The 21,420-nt window shown below is 40.4% G+C and overlaps 1 protein-coding gene across 5 annotated transcripts in view; it reads left to right on the top strand.

Moving 5' to 3' along the window:
• The first annotated feature begins 266 nt into the window (after positions 1 to 266).
• Positions 267 to 21,420, top strand: part of LOC122276687 (protein PHOTOPERIOD-INDEPENDENT EARLY FLOWERING 1-like) — a 29,256-nt gene continuing 8,102 nt past the window's right edge. The window contains exons 1-14 of one of the 5 annotated variants that reach the window (XM_043086573.1): positions 267 to 640; positions 1,051 to 1,123; positions 1,559 to 1,666; positions 2,991 to 3,071; positions 3,244 to 3,351; positions 3,487 to 3,567; positions 3,658 to 3,746; positions 3,895 to 4,022; positions 4,121 to 4,182; positions 5,074 to 5,209; positions 5,632 to 5,754; positions 5,836 to 5,906; positions 5,991 to 6,125; positions 16,711 to 16,749. In XM_043086573.1, the coding sequence (XP_042942507.1) occupies positions 1,607 to 1,666; positions 2,991 to 3,071; positions 3,244 to 3,351; positions 3,487 to 3,567; positions 3,658 to 3,746; positions 3,895 to 4,022; positions 4,121 to 4,182; positions 5,074 to 5,209; positions 5,632 to 5,754; positions 5,836 to 5,906; positions 5,991 to 6,125; positions 16,711 to 16,749 (1,113 nt within the window). In that variant the 5' untranslated portion in view covers positions 267 to 640; positions 1,051 to 1,123; positions 1,559 to 1,606. Of the gene's footprint in view, positions 641 to 1,050; positions 1,124 to 1,558; positions 1,667 to 2,990; positions 3,072 to 3,243; positions 3,352 to 3,486; positions 3,568 to 3,657; positions 3,747 to 3,894; positions 4,023 to 4,120; positions 4,183 to 5,073; positions 5,210 to 5,631; positions 5,755 to 5,835; positions 5,907 to 5,990; positions 6,126 to 16,710; positions 16,750 to 21,420 lie in introns of those variants that run through there. The other 4 variants (XM_043086572.1, XM_043086571.1, XM_043086574.1 and 1 more) reach the window with 4 other exon arrangements.

The following is a 21,420-nucleotide window of genomic DNA, read 5'->3' as shown; positions in this document are numbered from 1 at the left end:
TTTAATATGTTATATAAAATTACATTAATTAATGATGAAATATATTTTATAATAAAATATTTAATATTAAATTAAATATAATTATATTTAAATACCTATATACAATCCAACATAAAATGGTTGATAATCCAACTCGAACACGCAACTCGTAAATTGTAATGTTTGCATGTTGCGTTCGGAAACGGAATCTCAAAATACGCATAGAGGGGAAAGAAACTACAGCCGTGCGATCAGCATCATTAAACACCGACCTTAGATAGGTTTCTATCTAGATTCCCCAGCAAACAAAGAAAAGAACAGGTAGAGGGAGAAAAAAAAAAATCTCTTCGGAGCGAAGAAAGGGACAAAGAGCGACTTTAGTTATTTTGCTCAATTATTATTATCATTTTTTAATTTATTCGGATCCCGGCGGGTTGCTCGTCGGAACTTGCTCACGCTTAAACACGCCTGAAAACCCTAACACGACGGTGACCGCCTAAGTGGCTCTCTCTATCTGTATTGTTTGATTGTTTCGTTTTTTCATTTTCTTTTTCGGGAAACTTGCGGTTGGTGCGCCACGTGTTTCTGTTGAAAGATCGATGATAACCGGGACGAGGTGAAAAGCGAAAAGCGAAAAGCATACCCTCACAAATCCCACCAGGTCAGTTTTCAGTTTTCCTTCTGTTTGGTTTCCGGGAAAGTAGCGAGAAATACAGAGGACTAGAGAAACAGATTTGTGAAATATGTTCTTTCAATTTTTTTGGGCCTCAGTAATACCGAACTTTCGACTCGCTGAGCTCAATAAAGCTGTTTGGTTCGGTGGTCTTCCCCTCTCTCTTTCGGTTTTTAGTATGAAGAAGCAAAATACCTATCGCGTTGTCATTTGTATTGTCATGGTCTGTTAGTTTTTTTGGTGGAACCATGGCTGATACTTTTGGTAATGAAGCGTTCAGTGCATTTTAGTAGCATCTTGAATTTTTTTTTAGATATCGTTTGAGCGTCTGAAGCAGATTTTGAGAAATGCTACCGATTTCTCAAATATTCATTCGAACTTCTTCTCATTGCTTCCAGACCGTGGGTTTGCATGAGAGAGAGCCTGACACATGCTGCAAATTGCGTGACAACCTCAATTTGGGCATTGGAAGTGCGTGCTAATTTGCCATATACTCTTCAAAATGGATCTTTAGTTTGAGATAGCTCAACAAAGCATCAACAACTTTAGACTGACGTAATTCGTGTCTCCAGTAGTGTTACTAAGGCAATTACGGAATTCACCAGACAAGTGTTTTTGGTTTTTATGCATCAATGTTTTCCGTTTTTTTCCCAATTATTACCAGTAGAGTCTAAAACCTATAAAAAAAAAATCGATAATCAAAATTAATAGGCTTTGAACAAATGATGTTTTGAATCCGGTTGAATACAATGAGTCGCATAAAACCCGTGAATGCTATTAGTCAGAAGCATCCTTTTTGGACGCAAATATCTTGTTTTCTACTTTTCCTGTCACTTGTATATTTCATGGGACTTGTCATTTTGGCAAGTGATTGAACTAATATTTGCAATGGATGTTTGGTTCTAGGTCATACACAGATCTTCAGTCATTCTATGATCTTATTTGAATAAAATCATGGCATCCAAAGGTCCCAGGTGTAAACTTGATCACGAGACGAGAGCAAAACGTCAAAAGGTTAGTTTGTGAATATTTATTTGTAGACTGAGTTACTTGTACTTCTCTTTTAGGGCACAAATCAATTCATACATAAATTTTTTTGGCTGTGTTTTCACAAGCCTTTCAATATCTTTCTGAAGCTCTTATCAATCTAGGGATGGCTTTGTTTTTCTGTATCATTAATCTAGGGACGGCTTTGTTTTTCTGTATCAGTGGTACTAACTTTAATTAGCTGTGCAATTTTATTTTAGGTTCACCATTTTTTACTTTTGGTGCCCTTGCAAAGTTCCTGAACCCCACAGAAATACATTGTTTGATCACACTTTCATACATCAATTTAAAATTTTTTTGAGTTAATTTTACATAATGTGTAAACAAAGTTTCTAAAAAATTTGAACGTTATACTGTTATTTGATTATTGATCCGAAACTATATATACAGTTGAACGCTTCCAAAAGAAAAATGTTGTTTGGGCAACAGAACAGTTAGAAAAAGGAGCAAATCCTAAAAGAAGGCTCAGTCATTATGCTGAAAGACAAATAAAAAAAATATGATGGAACGTGTTCCTTGAAAAGAAATATATGGATATGGAGGCTTGTAAAGTTCAGTTGAAAGTCTCGCCACATATTCTATTATTCATTTTCATCGTATGTTGCAATTTTGAAACTTTTAAGGAGCAAGATTACATTGAAGAGGAAGGGTGTTTGACCACAAATACACGACAGCATTTTTACTATCAGAAATATATGTGCGAATATGTAGGAATTTATGCAAATTTACCGATAAAAAAAGAATTTATGCAAATAAAACATCTCAATTTCTCCTCCTTTCACTTCTTCTAGTTTGAATCAAGTCTATTGAAATCTCTGTTGTTACCTTCCTACTTTGATTCTTGAAATTGGAAGCATGTTTATAAGCTAGATTTGCAATTCTTGCATCCAAATATAATGTGGGATAATGGGAAACAAGGCATGAATGAGACTTTTTGAGATGACAAATGTTGGGATCAAAGAGGAAATGAGGGCAATATATGTGGGATAGAAAGAATATGAAACCTGAACACATATGTTCTTTTATCCTGGCCTTATATTCCTACTTCTCTTCACTTATATATTTGACATTAAAATGAAAGATTCTTGTGAACAAGTTACATGTGTTAAAATTAGCGAGTATTTATTTTTAGTTGAATTTAAAACCTGAAAATTGGATAAGTTTTTAGTGGGCTGCTGCTTCTTTGTGATAAGATTTTGGGTACTGAGAACTGCCTGTAATTTGAATGTGCTGCTGTAATTTTTGCTTTTATTTTCAATATTGTCCATTTGATTCTACCTTTTTACCTCAGGCACTTGAAGCTCCGAAAGAACCTCGTCGCCCAAAAACACATTGGGATCACGTCTTAGAAGAGATGGTTTGGTTGTCAAAGGTAACAGACTAGAGCCTCAAAGATTTCACCTTTTATGATGTGGGAAACCTTTTGGCTATAGTCATTTGCTTCATAATATATTGCTATACTCGTTTTATTTTGATCTCGTTTAAGTGAATCTGGTCTTTTGCTTGCTTCCCTGCTCATTAGTCATTAAATTACTTGTTGGCAGGACTTTGAGTCAGAGAGAAAATGGAAATTGACGCAAGCAAAGAGGGTTGCTTTAAGAGCGAGCAAGGGCATGTTAGATCAGGCTACTAGGGGAGAAAAGAAAATGAAGGTTGGGTTTTTTGCTTCCTCATGTTGATGTATCTTGTATTGCATGACCCTTCGTAGATAGAATTATTTCATTGTGCACAAGATACGGTGATACGATAATGATGGGTATATCACAACAAACAAAAATTTTAAACAGGAAGAGGAGCAGCGGTTGAGAAAAGTTGCCCTTAATATTTCAAAGGACGTGAGGAAATTCTGGATTAAAATAGAAAAGCTGGTAAATTTATCTGATATTTATTCTTCAAGGCTTATTGTGATTCCTTCTGGGCCTCTTTGTCCATAGTTACTAATGATCTTACAATTCCAGGTGCTTTACAAGCATCAGATGGAGCTTGATGAGAAAAAGAAAAAGGCGCTTGATAAGCAACTTGAGTTTCTTTTGGGGCAAACTGAGAGGTAGAACTTTTTCTTGTTTTGTTGTTCAACGAGTGTCTCTCAAAATCTTTGTTATACATTGTATACCATCATACCACTTGTGAAAAATTTCTTGTCATACATCCACAGGTGAGGTGAAATGACGTACTCTTGTGGTGGATATTTTCAGGTACTCAACAATGTTAGCAGAAAATCTTGTAGATAAACCAGTGCAACAATGTACGACACAAGATCAAGTGATTATTAACAAAGAAGTGGATGCAAATGATGCTAATGAATCTCCAGAATTTGATTTTGGTGAGTAGGAAATTATGGTTTCATTTTTTTTTTTTGTTTTACCTAATCCTCAAAAGAATATTTTTTAAATCAACAATATACTTAACATGTTTTGATAGGATCTCAATCACATACTGCGGGTATGGATGAAGATTACGATAGACAATCCGAAGATGAGTCGGTATGCTTTTGTTGTCTCTTCACTATCACTTGTTGATTGGTTTTAATATCTTGAGTTTATTGACATTTTTCTGGTAGCTTATGACTGGTATACAAATTTTTGTTGGGAAGTCTTATGCCTTTGCCCCTTACTCCACTTGTTGATTTCATCAAACTGAAAAGTAATTGGACCAACATACATCATGTATGATCTTGTTCTCAAGCAGAATGGTAGTGTTTAGTGCTATTTGGTACCTATCTCAGCAGGCAGTAGCTGAAGTCTTTTCCTATTTTTTTTTTGTCTTCTTGGTGGAGTAAAAGTGTGAGATAATTTTCCTTATGTTAGATAAAATTGTTTGATGCTCTTAAGCCTGTATCGGAAGATGGTGTGAAAAAATATATACTTTCTATATGTATGGTGTGCAAATATAGGATAGCAAAGTACTGCAGACAAATGAAATTTGGCTTTGATTCTCATGGTCCTGTGTCTGCCTGTTTAATGAAGCTGCTGGAGGAACAGTTTGGAATTATGGATATTTGCATAGTATCATATAAAACCTTATTGGAAAAGGGGAAAAACTAGATAGATGTTGACCAAAACAAGGAGCCAAAATGATATTTAGCTTTTTCTTGGCTGAAAATTATAATTTATATTCACAGCAGATTTCATTTGTGTGGTTAATACTTCAATTTATAATTTTTTGAGATTTGTAAAATCTCAAATATAGAGCTTTAATTGCACACAAGTCTGCATTGTACTTTATGTTTAATTATAGTCTTGAAGACTGGATACAGTTGCAGTTTTGCACCTTTTGTGGTTTTCATGGTTGTATCCTTGATACCCTTTGACCTGTGTTTGTGTTCTAGTTTTCACATTCTTTGAATTGTTTTCTACACAATGTTTCTGTTTTAGGAAGATGATGAGCACACAATTGAGGAAGATGAGGCCCATATAACCGAAGAAGAAAGAAAAGAAGAATTGGCAGCTTTACACAACGAAATGGATCTTCCACTTGAGGAACTACTCAAACATTATGCTATGAGGAAAGGTGAATTATCATAATGACCACAATTTTCATTTTGCTTAATAGTCTGCTTGGGTTTGCTGATAGAGAGGCTGCAGTTTTAAGCAGACCTAACTAATAGTATCTGACTTGCCTTCCCACAGCCCCCCTTCTCCTAATCTTCCCAAGCCCTAGATAAGACATGTTCTTGGTGTTGGGTGGCTGGCTTTTAGGTTTTGTCACCCAAATTCATGGACTCGGTGTTTGCATTGCACTAGTGTTTTGCTCTATCCTCCATGTTATATATGTTTCACACCATGCAAATCATTGAGATACCGTGTAAGAGCGGTTATGTACAAAACATAAGTTGTGGTGGGATATCTGTCTATATCTTGTGTTGGTTAAGTGGACATATTTCATTTTTGATTTGGCTTGCAATTAATTTTAATCAATATGAGCATGCTCAGTGAGCAGAGAAAGTAGTCCAGAAAATGGTGAAGATGGGGCTGAACCACTTAGCAGAGAAAGTACTCCAGAAATGAATGGGGATGGTGGTAAACTAACATTCATGGGGGAAGACCATGAAAAGGGTAAGGAGTTAATTTTCTCTGCTGTCTTTCTGAAATATGTGTTTCTCTCTAATGTGGTCGTGGGGTTTGAATATGCTGCAGGCAAAGGAAATGATCTTTCTGTTGTCAGTGATATTGACGCAAGCAACTCAATAGCCACCGGTCGTCGTTGTGTAAGTTGTATGTGTTTTTTGTTGTGATTAGTGAATTGTGGAGCAAGATAAGACCTCAATGTAACACTTCTTTTCTGATTACAGGCTGAAAGTAACTGTGACTTATCTGTTACAGAAAACTCTCTGTTGGAAATTGAGAAACTTCAAGCTAGTGATCTATCGTTAATTTCTAGGGAGTCTGCCAAAGCTCATGTGCTATATGATTTTAGTGATGAGCAGGTACGAGTACAATTTTTCTCTCTCAATTTTTTTCCTTTTCTTTTTAAATTGTTTTGCAGCATTTTTTTTCCGAGAATTATGTTTTGCAAATAGAATTCGTTAGATTTTACCGAACTTACTATAGGATTTGAAATCATATTTTTAGTTTTTTTTTTTAATCCCCATCACAAGTTAGTTTTCTCTCTCCACACTTTTTTCTCTCCGTACACCTGAGAAAATACAATGATCCATTTCGATGGTGGTTGTATCAGAGGTGCTTAGATCAGTCTGAGTCCAGTTGAGTGTTATAATCTAGAGTTAGCTGTGTTGAGATGGGGTGGATTAGGAACATTATTATTGACCAGAAATGTTTTGAGTTTGAGAAGGTTAGTGAGAGGCTGTGGAGATGTACAGAGAGCAGTTGTAGAGCTGTAAGTCATATATCTCTTGACCAAGGATCCTTGGGGTGGTTGGCTGCAATGGTTAAGGAAGGCGTAGCATACCGGGGGCTATCAGTGTTTATTAAGTCACGTAGAAGTGGGTCTCAAGTTCTGGTGATGCAGAGATAGCGTAACTCTTATGGGTGTTTTTTTCTCCTTATCAGAGTTTGGCCAAGGGAAACGTCGTGGTATGATAATGATACCATAAGGAAAGAAGGGGGTGGGGTGGAGGAACCTTGATGAGTTGCTGCAGGAACTCTCAGTAACATACTCTGCTCCGAGAGGGCAAAACAGGGGTAGCTTTCCATGGCAAATTCCTTCCTTCATCGTCGCAGGGGAACCATCCCCTTTCGTATAGTGAAGCCGTGTCTCGAGCGCCAAAAAATGCAGAGGGAGTAGTTGAGATTTCCTCTTTGGTGAAGAGTCAATGTCGCCTAGGGGATGGCAGAGGGGTGTCGGGGTTGAATATGGAAACTGTGGTTCGTGCGTTGGCTGAAATGGAGAAGCAAGTAGGTTTTGTGCAGGAGTCTATGGCTTTATTGAAACGCACCGTTGAAGAGGGGGGGGGGAATGTGGGTCTGGGCCAGGTAGAGGAAAGGCCCACGCAGGTGGGCTTTGAGAATAATGTTGAAGACCTGGTAATAAGGGGAGATGAGGAATTGTTATATGGGCTTCAGAAAGGTAAGGGGCTGGTCGAAAGCCCATGTAAGAAATGGATACCCACTGGAGGCCGAAATGTTTCGACTCTTGGTTTCTCGAAGGGGCCCGAGTCTTGGACTGGGTCTCGGATAGAGTGGGCCGATGGAGGGAGGCGAGCCGTCTGGTGGTGGTTCGACGCTGAGGTTGCCGCTGGAGGAGGAGATGGCGAGGGAGCCTTCTCTCAGTAAAGTCAAGGAGTCTCCAGTACCACAGAAAAATTTGAATACTGAGTTTGAACAGATATAGAAAGGATCGATGGAGGCCTGTGATGTTTCAGGAGCAAGTTTGTGTATAGAAACAAGGGAAATCATAGAGGGAGAAATCTTGTCTCTAAGCGTATGTGAACAGCAAGGGGAAGGAATGGTTTTTTCACTGCCATCTGACTTAGTGCAGGCTAATTTCAGTTTTTGGAAAGATGTGTGTAAGATGGGTGAGGAACATGAGGAAACTGATATGAATTCCTTAGCTATGGTGACTAAGGAGGTCTCGGCAGATCAAGAGAAAATAGAGGGGGAGGGAAATCTGGTCCTGTTTGACCCGTGTGACAGTGTTTTAGAGGGGGAGGAAGATGTTGAGGCAGACCCAACCCCTATCAGTATGTTATCTCCTACTAGATCATCAGAATGGATTTTGAAAAAGATAGAGGATCTTTAGAATTGTTTGGGAATCTCTTGCATGGGTTATGAAGAACAGTTTAAAGCCTTGATTATAGCCATTGAGGCAGGCCAGCATGGGGCTGGGTCTAAAAGAGAGAGGGAGTTGAGGAGACTGACCTGGTCCATCAATTATGATGGCAATGAGGGGAGTGCAAGCCGTGGAAGAAACAAAGGGAGTGTCAGATCAGGTGTTAAATGAGGCCCAAAATAATAAGCTGGAATGTTAGGGGTCTTAACGAGATTAATAAACGTCTCTGTGTATTTATTAAAAGTATGTCCAGTTGCATTTATGTAGGCTGGAATTTCTTACCGTCGAACGGGGCTTCCGGAGGGATCCTGGTTATGTGGGATAAGAGGGTGGTGGAGATCATAGAAGAGTTCGTGGGAGAACACTCGGTGGGACGTCTCTTCAAAAATATAGATGATGGTTTTTTGTGGGCCTTTGCTAGGGTTTATGGTCCTAATATAGATAGCGAAAGACGGCTGCTTTGGGAGGAGTTAGCTGGGTTATGCTCATGGTGGGAAGCTCCATGGTGTATCGGAGGGGATTTTAATGTGACAAGATTCTCTAGTGAGAGATCCCCCGGGGGGGGGGTGTCGTCAAAATCAAGCCATGGTGGATTTTTAGACTTCATTTCCGAGATGGGACTTATGGATATACTATTAATGGGAGGGGAATTTACTTGGTCCAACAACCATGCGTGGTCAAGGTTGGACAAATTTATTATTTCCCCTTCGTGGGAATCATATTATCCCGGCCTAAGTCAGAAAAGATTCCTGAGAATATGTTCGGATCATTTTCCCATAATGCTAGACGGTGGTGGCATACAAGGGGGGAGAAGGCCATTTAATTTTGAAAATATGTGCGTAAAAGTTGAGGGGTTTGTAGATTTGATTAGGCAATGGTGGAGTTCATATTCCTTCGAAGGTAATCTGAGTAAGGTGTTGGTAGAAAAGCTGAAAGCATTGAAGAAGGACTTGAAGATATGGAATGAACAGGTATTTGGCGATGTAATCTCTCAGAAAAAGAATTTGTTTCAAGAGTTACAAACCTTGGAGGGATTAGGGGAGGGAATAACCGTAAAGTTCAAGTTAGTGCTGAATTAGAAAGATTGATTTTAATGGAGGAAATATCGTGGAGGCAAAAGTCAAGGGCTTTGTGGCTAAGAGAGGGGGATAAGTGTACACAATTTTTTCACCGGGTGGCTAATGCGCATAGGAGATTCAATGTCGTTGAGTCCATGAACATTAATGGTGAAAATATTTCAGATCAAGAGGTGATAAAGGAACATGTGGTTGGTCATTTTCAACAGTTGCTAGCGGAACCGCATGGATGGAGGCTGACTCTAGATGGCTTAGCTTTTGAGACCATAGACCAAACTAGTAGAGATTGGTTGGAGAGACCGTTTGAAGAGGAAGAGGTGCACCAAGTTATTAAGAAAATGAACAAGGATAAAGCACTAGGGCCGGATGCTTTTACTATGGCTTTTTTCCAATCTTGTTGGGAGGTGGTGAGAGAAGAGGTAATGCTGGTTTTTCAAGAATTCTTTACGCATGGCAAATTTGAAAAATGCTTAAATGCAACTTTTATTGCTTTAGTCCCTAATAAGGCGGGGGCAATGGAGGTTTCTGGTTTCAGACCAATAAGTCTTGTGGGCAGCGTGTATAAGATACTCTCAAAGGTTCTTGCCAATAGGTTGAGTACGGTAATGGAAAAGATCATTTCTAAATCTCAAAATGCCTTTGTGAAGGGGAGGCAAATTCTAGACTCAGTTCTTATAGCAAATGAAAGTTTGGACAGCAGAATCAGGTCCGGAATCCCAGGTATTTTGTATAAACTTGATATGGAGAAGGCGTACGACCATGTGAATTGGGATTTCTTGATTTATATGTTGGATAGATGTGGGTTTGGGGCAAGATGGAGGCGGTGGATAAGGCACTGTGTATCAACGGTGTGATTCTCGGTTTTGGTTAACAGGGACCCAGTGGGATTCTTTAATAGCTCGCTGGGGATGCGGCAAGGAGATCCTTTATCCCCCCTCTTATTTGTTCTGATAATGGAGGCACTAAGTAGAATGGTGTCAGCGGCAGTAGGGGGTGGATTTTTCTCAGGAAATGGGGGGGGCAATCATGGTTCCATCATTATTTCTCACCTTTTGTTTGCAGATGATACTTTATTGTTTTGCGAGGCAGAGGCAGGTCATATAGAGTCCCTGAAGGCTATTTTGCTTTGCTTTGAAGCTGTGTCTGGGTTGAAGATCAATCTTGCTAAAACGGAGATGGTTGCAGTGGGGGAAGTAAATAACATCAGGGGGTTAGCCAACATCTTGGGTTGTGTGGTCTCTTCCTTGCCTTTGAAATATCTGGGCCTTCCGCTGGGGGCTTCTTTCAAAGCAAATTCTATTTGGGAGGGGGTGCTGGAAAAATTTGAACGTAGATTGGCTGGGTGGAAAAATGTATACTTATCAAAAGGGGGATGGATAACTTTGATCAAAAGTACTTTATCGAACCTTCCTACATACTATCTATCCTTATTCCCACTCCCTGTTAGCATTGCACAGAGATTGGAAAAACTTCAGCGAGATTTCCTATGTGGTGGGATAGGAGAAGAGTTCAAGTATCATTTGGTGGGATGTGATAAGATATGTACTCCGTTGAGAGATGGTGGGTTGGGGATTCGGGATGTAAGGGCCTTTAATATGGCATTGTTGGGTAAATGGTTGTGGCGGTATAATTGTGAGAGGGAAGCATTATGGAAAGGAGTGATTGACATAAAGTATGGCAGTGGAAAATGAAATGCTTTCCTTCGTCTTAGGTTGAAGTTCCTTTGTCTGTTGTGGTGGAAAATGAAATGCTTTCCTCGGCAGAAGTTGAGCTTGAAGGTGCCGATAATGTGCTGTCTACTGAAGGGGGGGATGTGGGGGGTTTGCAAGGGAAGGAGGTGGCGCCAACACAGAGGGACTCGACTCAGGCAGAAGGTGAGATAGATGTATTGCGCTCAGCAGAGTCTGAACCCAGTACAGAGGTGGGTTATCACCTCTCTCCGTCGATAGGGGTAGGACAGAATATTCCGATGGCTACAGAAAACGCCGGCGAGATATTCCCATCACCGGCGAAGGTCCCCCAAGGTACAGATAATGCCGGCAAGAGGTTTTCACCACCGGCGAAGGTCCCCCAGGACACAGACAATGCCGATATGCCTCACCCAGGGCTCAGGAGTAGTTCTTCATTGGTTATTTTCGAACAGAACTGGTCGAAGGCTGGTAGGGAGGATGGGGATGGGGATTTCCAGAGGTTTTCATTGCCGGTAAAGGATTTCCAGCTTGTGAAGCATACAGGTAGCAGGGAGGAGGATCTGAGATTATCTTCTCCAGTATCTAATGAACGTGTACAAGTGACAGGTGGGGGGTCAGATCCTATACAATCCATGCTTTTGTTAACTCAGGGGGAGGAGGAGGTGGAGCCTCTACGCACGTTATCTCCCTTGATTTCTATGGGAGATTCACATTCAGATTGGTTGGTCCAGAAAGTGAAGGAACTTCAGGAATGTATGGGGATCTCTTGTGTGGGTTATGAGGAGCAATTCAGAGATTTAATTATCGCTCTTCAGGAGGGACGGGTCCAAACTCCTAAAAATACTACTAGGAAAAAGAGGGAACTGAAACGCCTTTCTTGCTCAATCAATTACGACAAAAGGGAGGGGAGCACTAGCAAGGGAAGATTCAAGGGTAAGGTTGTTGTTCCCCATGAAACCTAGAATCCTTTCTTGGAATATTAGGGTCTCAATGATCCCAAAAAGCGGTTGAGGGTGAAGAATCTTTTACGTCATTGGAAGCTGGATATTTTTTGTTTGCAGGAAACAAAATTGGAATTTGTAGATCGTAACTTCATCAATAGCATTTGGGGCTGTCCATTTGTGAGATGGGTCTATCTTGCTTCAAGGGGAGCCTCCGGGGGTATTCTCATTATGTGGGATTCAAGGTGGTTGAGTCGATTGAGGAGTGTGTTGGAAATTTTACGGCTGCGTGTTCGTTTAGAAATGTGGAGGATGGTTTTTGTTGGGCCTTTGTTGGTGTGTATGGGCCGAACATGGACAATCATAGGAAGGCCCTCTGGGAGGAGTTAGCTGGTTTGGGCAGTTGGTGGAACTTGCCATGGTGCATTGGAGGTGATTTTAATGTCACCAGATTTCCTAGCGAACGATCGGGAGATATAAGGCTTAATCAAGCTATGCAGGATTTTTCTGACTTTATCTTTGATATGGATTTGGTGGATTTACCACTTGTTGGTGGTGAGTATACTTGGTCTAATAATCGGTCGCGGTCTCGTTTAGACAGATTTTTGGTGTCCCCATCGTGGGAGGCACATTACCCTACAATGCTGCAGAAAAGAATGGACAGAATTTGTTCAGACCATTTCCCCATTGTCCTAGATTGTGGAGGTATTCAGGAGGGTAAACGATACTTTAAGTTTGAAAATATGTGGCTGAAAGTTGATGGTTTTGTGGATAAAGTGAGGTCGTGGTGGACTTCTTACTCATTTGAGGGTTCACCAAGCTTCATATTGGCTGGGAAATTGAAAGCATTGAAGGGGGATTTGAAGAGGTGGAACTCAGAAGTTTTTGGGCATCTTAATGATCAAAAAAGGTCCCTTATGGAGGAGATAAAGGTTTTGGAGGAAAGGGAGGTGAGTGCACCTTTATTTGAAGAAAACTCCCGCAAGAAATTAGCTACCTCGTCGGAATTGGAAAGGGTGTTACTAATGGAGGAAATTTCATGGAGACAAAAGTCGAGAGCTCTTTGGCTGAAGGAAGGAGACCGTTGTACGAAATTCTTTCATCGGGTGGCCAATTCACACCGTAGGAATAATGCTATTGATGTGATTCGGGTTGAGGGCCAAGAACCACATTGTTAACTTTTATGAAGCTCTACTCACGGAAAGTTTCATATGGCGGCCCAAATTGGATGGTATGCACTTTGAGACCATTGATCACACTAGCTCGGAGTGGTTGGAGAGACCTTTTGAAGCTGATGAGGTTCTTCGGGTGCTTCGTGGGATGGCTAAGGACAAGGCACCGGTACCGGATGGGTTCTCAATAGCCTTCTATTATGAATGTTGGGATGTGTTGGGGGAGGATGTTTTGAAGGTTGTTCAGGAGCTATACTTTTTTGGTAAATTTGAAAAAAGTATTAATGCATCCTTTATTGCTCAAATCCCTAAGAAAGTTGGGGCAATGGAGATGAAAGACTTTAGACCGATTAGCCTCATTAATGGTATATACAAGATTATTGCAAAGGTGTTGGCCAATCGCATGAGCAAGGTTTTGAATAATATTATAACAAAACCCCAAAACGCGTTTATAAAGGGGAGACAAATTCTGGATTCAGTGTTAATTGCCAATGAATGTTTGGATTGTAGACTCAAGGAGGGTAAACCAGGTCTCTTGTGTAAGCTGGACATGGAGAAGGCCTATAACCATGTAAATTGGGATTTTTTGTGCTACTTACTTGCGAGATGTGGTTTTGGGGAGAGATGGTTATCTTGGTATCGACATGGTATAACTACGGTCCGCTATTCGGTTTTGGTGAATGGAACACCGGAGGGATTCTTTACCAGCTCCAGGGGATTAAGACAAGGGGATCCCCTATCCCCTCTACTGTTTGTTTTTGTTATGGATGCTTTGAGTTGCATGTTGAGTGCAGCTGTTAGTGGAGGTTTTATTGCTGGTTTCTCGGTGGGAGGGCTTTCCATATCTCACCTTTTATTTGCTGATGATACACTGTTGTTTTGTGAGCCTGACAGTGTTCATATGCAGTATTTGAGAGCTGTTTTGCTTTGTTTTGAAGCGGTTTCAGGTCTGAAGGTAAACCTTTCAAAGTCTGAAATGGTCCCTGTGGGCAGTGTGAACAATATTCAAGGCTTGGCATCTATTTTGGGCTGTCAAATTTCTTTATTGCCTTTGCAATACCTTGGCCTTCCATTGGGGGCAGCGTTCAAGACTAAGTCTATTTGGGATGGAGTGATAGAAAAAATTGAAAGAAGATTGGCTGGATGGAAACGGTTATACCTATCCAAGGGTGGTAAATGGACTCTTATTAAGAGTACACTATCTAACCTCCCCACGTATTTTCTTTCCTTATTTCCGATACCCTCAAATGTTGCTTCTCGCATCGAAAAAACCTTTCGCAACTTTCTTTGGGGAGGTATGGGGGACGAAGCTAAAATCCACCTTGTGGGTTGGGATAAAGTTTGTTCTCCAATTCAATGGGGAGATTTGGGAGTGCGTAATGTAAGGGTATTCAACAAAGCACTATTGGGGAAATGGTTATGGAGGTATCATAGTGAAGGAGAGGGCTTGTGGAGAGAAGTGATAGAGTCTAAGTATGGGAGCCTTAGGGGGGGTGGTGCTCTAATGAAGTCAGGGGAGCACATGAAGTGGGCTTGTGGAAAAACATAAGAGCTGGCTGGGACAAATTTTCTCATTTTTTCAGATTTATAATTGGCAGCGGCAACAATGTTTCATTTTGACATGATGTTTGGTGCGGGGACATGGCTCTTAAGCAGGCGTTTCTTATGCTTTACCAAATCGCATGTGACAAAGAGGCTGCTGTGGCTGATTTATTGACACGCTAATGGTGCTGTTCATTGGAATGTGAATTTTTCAAGAGCGGCTCAAGATTGGGAGCGAGCTGGACATGTTGTATGGTTTTTTTGACTCTCTATATGCTATATCTTTTGGAAATGAGATGAGGGATAGGTTGTTGTGGAAACCAAGTGGAAATAAAAAATTCTCGGTGCGGTCCTTTTATTCGGCCCTCTTGGGCCTATACTATGGTCATAGCTACCATTGGAAAGCTATTTGGAAGTGCAAGATACCTTCCAAAATTGCTTTCTTTGTCTGGACAACATCTATTGGGCGGATTCTTACCTCGGATAATTTGAGAAAACGTGGGTTCATTATTTCAGATTGGTGTTATATGTGTAAGTGTGATGGGGAATCTGTTGATCATCTCTTATTACACTGTGAAGTGGCCTGGAGCTTATGGCATGATGTTTTTAGTAGGGTAGGGGTGGCATGAGTCATGCCTAGAAGTGTTAGGGATCTTATGTGCTGTTGGAAAGGTATACGGGGAAACGCTCAAATCTCTGCTGTGTGGAAAATGATACCTCACTGCATTATGTGGTGTGTGTGGTTGGAGAGAAACAAGAGGTGTTTCAAAGATATGGAGCTCTCTATGGCTGAACTGAAACGTTTCTTTTATTGTACTTTGCTTTCCTGGGCTTCGGCCATTATTTGTAATACAGATGATCTCCATACTTTGCTTGTAACCCTCACTAGTTCTTAGTTGTAACCTGGCATGATCTTTGTATACCTCTAGTGTACTCAGGCTATGCTTCTTTATGAATAAAATTTACTTTTACCTATAAAAAAAAAATAAAGTATGGCAGTGAATGTGGGGGTTGGTGTTCAAAAGAGGGAAGGGGGACTTATGGTGTGGGGCTTTGGAAGCATATAAGGAAGGGGTGAGATTCATTTTCTTGTAATACCCGGTTATGTTTGGGGGATGGTAGTAGGATTAGTTTTTGGATGGATAGGTGGGTGGGTGATCTGGTTCTAAAAGATGCCTATCCCACAATCTTTGCTATCGCACGGGAAAAAGCAGCTGTGGTGGCTGATTTGAGGGTGATCAATCAAGACACACAGGAGTGGAATATTAGTCTTACCAGGGATGCAAACGATTGGGAAGTAAATGACTTGATGGAGTTTATGAATTTACTGTACAGTGTGCCCATTGCTGCCACAACTGAAGATGTGATGGTGTGGAGGCCGAATAGAAGGGGGAAATTCTCGGTACGTTCCTTTTACGAAGCTAATACCATGCAACAAAGGCCCAAGTTTCCGTGGAAGAAGATTTGGAGAAGTAAAGCACCCACCAAGGCTGCATTCTTTGTTTGGACAGCAGCACTAGGGAAGATTTTGACCACTGACAATCTTAGAAGACGTGGCCTTATAATTGTGGATTGGTGCTGTTTGTGTAGAAACAATGGAGAGACAGTGGACCACATACTCCTACACTATAAGTTCACAAGTGAGATATGGAACTACTTTTTCAATAGAATGGGAATAGTATGGGTAATGCCAGGTCGGGTGGTGGAGCTTTTAGCAAGCTGGCGAGGAATAACCGGGACTCTGCAAATTGCATCTTTGTGGAGGATGGCTCCAATTTGTATTTGTTGGTGTATTAGGAATGAAAGAAACGAGAGACTTTTCGAGGATCATGAACGTTCCTCGGAAGAGTTTTGGAGTTTCTTATGGAAGACTTTATTTCTGTGGGCCATTGCTTTAGATTTTAATGGCTTAAGCTTCCATGATTTTCTTGCTTCTGTTTATAGTTCTTAAATAGGTGTATGCTCATGTATACCTCCAGTGTACCTGGGCTATGCCCATCTTTATCTTAATAAAGCTTTCTATTACCTATCAAAAAAGATTTTACCGACCTTGAAGTTTGCACATGATTCACTTGAATTCACAATTCTAGCTGTGATTATCATTACCTTGCAGGAGCTTGCTATATATGTTTAATGCAATATGGAAGATCTTTTTTCTAAGTCGGGTGTTTGTGTCAATGTGTATTTTGCATTTTCACTTGCATTTATTCATGATGATAGACAGTACTTGTTTCTGCACCCATTCTTTTTATTTCCTATGTTTTTTGTTTGTTGTTTTGTTATTTCAATATGAATCTTTCATAAATCAGTAAGGCCTTTTTATGCAAGCCACTTTACTGACCTGTGTCTAAAATTATGTAGGAAGATGGTGACTTTGTCCTTGCTGCTGGGGAAGAAAAGGTAATTATGAGTAAAAACCATTTTTCTGTTCTTTCCTATTTTTGGTTTCTGTTTCTGTTGTCTTGTATTATACAGGAGGTATGCTCTTTTTATTACTTGGATTTCAATAAAGGTATCAAATAAAGTCAAGCATGAAGATGTCAGGAATGCTTTTAAGAATACTTTATTCACTTTTTTTTTTTTTTTAAAGTAAACAAGGTATATTAATTAAAGAATAGGCAAAAGCCATGTTCAGTACAAAGAATGCCCTAGCTACATAGGAGCAATAGAAACAAGGAAATCATGAAAATCATGGCCATTAAAATTAACGGCAATGGCCTAAGTACTTTCTTTTAGCTTCTCCATCGATCTCTCTGTCCTCGAATGTCTGTTCATTGGGCTCCTGCCACACACACCACATGATGCAAATAGGAATCATCTTCCATATAGCCTTAATCTGATTGTTGCCTCTTAAGGCTGTCCAGTTAGCCCGCCACTACTGTCTCAGGCATAACCCAACTCAAGTCTAGTCTACAAAAAACCTCCGCTCCATAACCCGTGCACTACATCACAGTGCAGTAGAAGATGATCCACAGATTCACCCTCCTTCCTACACATGCAACACCAATCTACGATGATCACCATTTGTTTTCTTAGATTATCCGTTGTGAGAATCTTACCCAAGGAAGCGGTCCATACAAAAAATGCTGCTTTGAGAGGCACCTTGTGTTTCCAAAGCCTTTTCCATGGGAACTGAATAGAAGGCTCTTGTGATAGAGACTTATAAAACGAGCGAAACGAAAACATGCCTTTACCTGTAGGTATCCACCACAATAAATCACTATGTTGGATACTTGGTTTGGTTGTGTACAAAAGGTTGAAGAAGGCTTCAAAACTGTCAATTTCCCAATCTTGTGCCGCCTTGCTAAAATTGATGTTCCATTGGATTTGTTCACCCGCTATCACCATGACTTCCGCCACTAAAACACCTTTGACACTTGCAAACCTGAAAAGTATCAGAAATAAATCCTTAAGAGCACAATTACCACACCAAGTGTCATACCAGAATTTTATCCTGACCCCTCTCCTAAACAAAATCTGGTGTAACGGGAAAAGACCCCCATCCTTGTCTAATATGTTTCCACAACTCCACTCCATAAGCCCTTCTCACTTCATTGGTACACCATCTACCCCATAATCCACCATGCTTACTCTCAATCACCAACTTCCAAAGAGCTTCTTGTTTTTTATGGTATCTCCACAATCACTTTCTAAGTAGCGCCTGATTTAAGGTTCTCAAGGTCTTTTTCTTCTATTCATGTTGGGATGATAGAATCTATAAACTTGAGCTGGTGCTCTAGTATATTATTTGATCAAAGGCACATTTTCAAGCTTAAATAACATGAAATCAAGCAACTTAAAGGGTTTTCATCGTTTAGAAAATGTTGAATGGTTAGGTTTGGGAATAGGTTCCCTTGATATGGGACATTTTTTATGCTGCAAATAACAGACGAGGTTAGGAGAATATTCTGACCCCTTATCCCTAGATTTTTTTTATAAGTAATAAATATTATATAAATCAATAGGAATAACCAAGTATACTGGATGTATACAAGAAAACACCTAGCCCATACTAGAGAGCCCTTAATGACCCAATAAGTCCGTGAAAAATTACCCAAAATACATCAAGCCCGAATTAGAATGGAACACACCTCCTCAACCCTAACCCCTTGTTTCCAGTAAAACTAATACTCTACCCAAAACTCCCTCTACAGGAACATCTTCATAAAGCCCTCCCTTTAATCTTCCCTCGACTTGAACTACCACTCTTAGCATTGCAGTTGATTGCCCAAGAAAGATGCTTTAACTTTCTACTTTTCTTGAAACTTAATTTGGTTTCACGCGCGTGGTTCACCTCAATCGCAGTGAGTTAAAGTTGAGATACCATAGGTGAATCCGCTATATCGTTTGTTGAAGGAAGAGAAACTAGGGGAACAACATTATCCTCAGACACAGTATGCAACTGTACTCCCGACTTTAGACATTTCTCCACACAAGGCACCAACGACAAATCCCAAGATTCTGTCACCATTAAAGGTTCCTCCCCTCCATTGACAAGGACATTGCTTGTATGTGCACCATCCCCCGACGATCCTTTTAGCGCCACTTTGTCAAACCCGACTGCTCCCTCAGGAGGCATAGAACGGATAGGGGAAGCACTACCTTTTGTTACTCCATTTTCATCTTCTAAAAGAGGCTTGTCTGTTTATTCCAAAGTACTCAAGAACTTGGAGGGACCCCCATCGTCAGTTGAAAGTGAACCATGGAAAAAAATACCAACCCCATTTGCAACTGGTGATTGAGGGCCTACTGCTCCCTCAAGAGGCATAGACGACAAGCTACTGATGTCCTGAGTGACACCAGCGTGGACAGCGATACCGGAGTCTTACAACCATATCTGAGACGGCATTGAAACACCATTTGCCGGCACACTTGAGGCCTCTAAACCCATAGGATCTACCCCCTGCCCTCCCTCGTTCGTTTTCGACCCACCACCGAAACCCATGACTAGTTCCAGCCCCTTGTCCACTTAAATCATTAGATCTCTCACATACTCTATAACTCTCGTCAATTGAGTTTTGACATCCCACAAGACCCCCTCCACTTCTCCCAATGTCGCCTGACAGCCTGTCTCCTACAAGTACCTTACCATTTCCTTCTGCCGCGGAGCTAATCTTGGCAGGGCTACCCGCCAGTGCCCTCAGGAGGCAGCGGACGAGGCACCTTTGACTGCAGAAGGCCTTCCCACTGTCTTTCCTTCAACAAACTCCCGTCTATTTGCATGCTTCAGAATAGTGGCTTTGGACCCAGTAACGCTTTGAATGGACTGTAGAAAACCTTACCATCCAATGCCATTTGCGCCTTCCAGAATAACCAAGAAACATTTCCTCCTTCCATTCCAGAATTCTGAGAGTTGCAGAAAGCTGCCTCTTCTGTTATTATGATGTTGGATGAAGATAACTCCATTACCCATCCTTAGCTCCCTGAAGAATCCTTCATGACAGTTAAGTTCTAAACAATCCTCTATCCCCTTAGCCACCCGCAAAATTGCTGCCCCACCTAGACGCATGAACTTAGTCATCCTTTTACTACGATCAGAGATACAGTAACTATTACAACCCTCTTTCGTAAAAATGAAAGTTTTAGATTCCACCTTCGACGACGTCTCACCTTCCAACTGTCATTGTCTGTTTCATAACAGAGGTTGCAATTATGTATGCATTGTAAAAATCTCCATTTGTGTTGTCCTAAGTCTTTTAATTGATACTTTCTTGATGTCTCTTTTCATTGGAGTGCAAGTTCACATGTATGATTAACCATTTCGAGGAAGTGCTTTAAAGATCGGGAGTATTCATTGGATGAGCTTGAGAGGTTCTTTTTCAGCAAATTATTATCTTGGGCTTCTGTCATTGATTGTAATGGGGCTGGTTTTCATAATTTACTTTACCATTTCTAGTTCTTAGCTGTTGTTAGGTGTGTTTTCTTTGTATACTTCCACTATACTTTGGCTACACCTTCTTTCATAAGTAGAATAAAAAAATTGTTCTCTTTGAACCATCTTTCCCCAGTTGCCCTATTTAGTTCCCGTCCTGGGTTCGGTTGTCGTCCTTAAATTGATTAAACTGCTTCTACTTTGACCAAAAGGTATTTTTGATGTGTTACATGTTAGCCTATAAAGTAAGGGTCGTGTATTGGCTTTTTGTTAACATATTTATTTCTTTTATGTGTCCTGATTTGACCGCACAATTCATGAAGCACATGGTTGCTTCAACTACCTGGTTTATGTATTACAAGCTGAAGTATTGAAAGATATGTGGTGGTGTTTTCCTAGTTATACTTATGTTCTCTTTGCTTTGATCTAACCCAGAATAAAAAATTTAACGGGTTCTTAAAAACTATTTAAATGTCTATAGGCCCAAAGAGAGCAACTTCAGGTCTTTTAAGTGAATTCAATTTGTTTTATAAGATCATTTTTTGTCTAATTATATATAAGAGCATTTTTATTGATGAAAAAAGCAAAAAGAGTGAAGCATAATCAAATTATGCCAACAAATACACCTAATGAGAGGGGGAGGAGACCAAGCAAATCATGGAAAGTAAAGTTAGAGTGACATAGGTGGGCTGTTATCCACTGGAAGAGTACATTCAATAAGAAATTCTTAAGATTTTCGGTGGACCTTGAAATGTTGTCGAATCTTTTGTCATTTCTTTCTCTCCGTATGCACTGCATCAAACAAGTTGATATTATTATCCACAAGATATGACTATTCGGGCTATTAAAACCTTTCCTTCCAACATGCTAGCAAATCTACCACCAGTCTAGACATAACCCAACTTAGCCCAAAGAGACTAATAACAGCGCTTCCCCATTCCTCTTGCACATATAACACTACTCTACCACCATAACATACATCTTTCTCAGGTTATCCAAGTTAAGGACCTCCCCAAGTGTCGCTGTACAAAGAAAGAATGGTTTGTCAGCTTGTTGGAGTTATTTGCTTAGAAGGGGGAAATTGTGGACCATTTATTGTTGCATTATGAGGTGGCCAGGTTTTTGTGGGATGATATTTTTAACTGGACTGGAGTGGCATGGGTTATGCCTAGAATGGTAGTGGAGCTGTTTGGGTGTTG

This window comes from Carya illinoinensis, chromosome 9, assembly GCF_018687715.1.
Source record: "Carya illinoinensis cultivar Pawnee chromosome 9, C.illinoinensisPawnee_v1, whole genome shotgun sequence".
Lineage (NCBI taxonomy): Eukaryota > Viridiplantae > Streptophyta > Magnoliopsida > Fagales > Juglandaceae > Carya > Carya illinoinensis.
The sequence above is the reverse complement of the archived record's forward strand: the minus strand, read 5'-3'. Positions and strand labels throughout refer to the sequence as shown.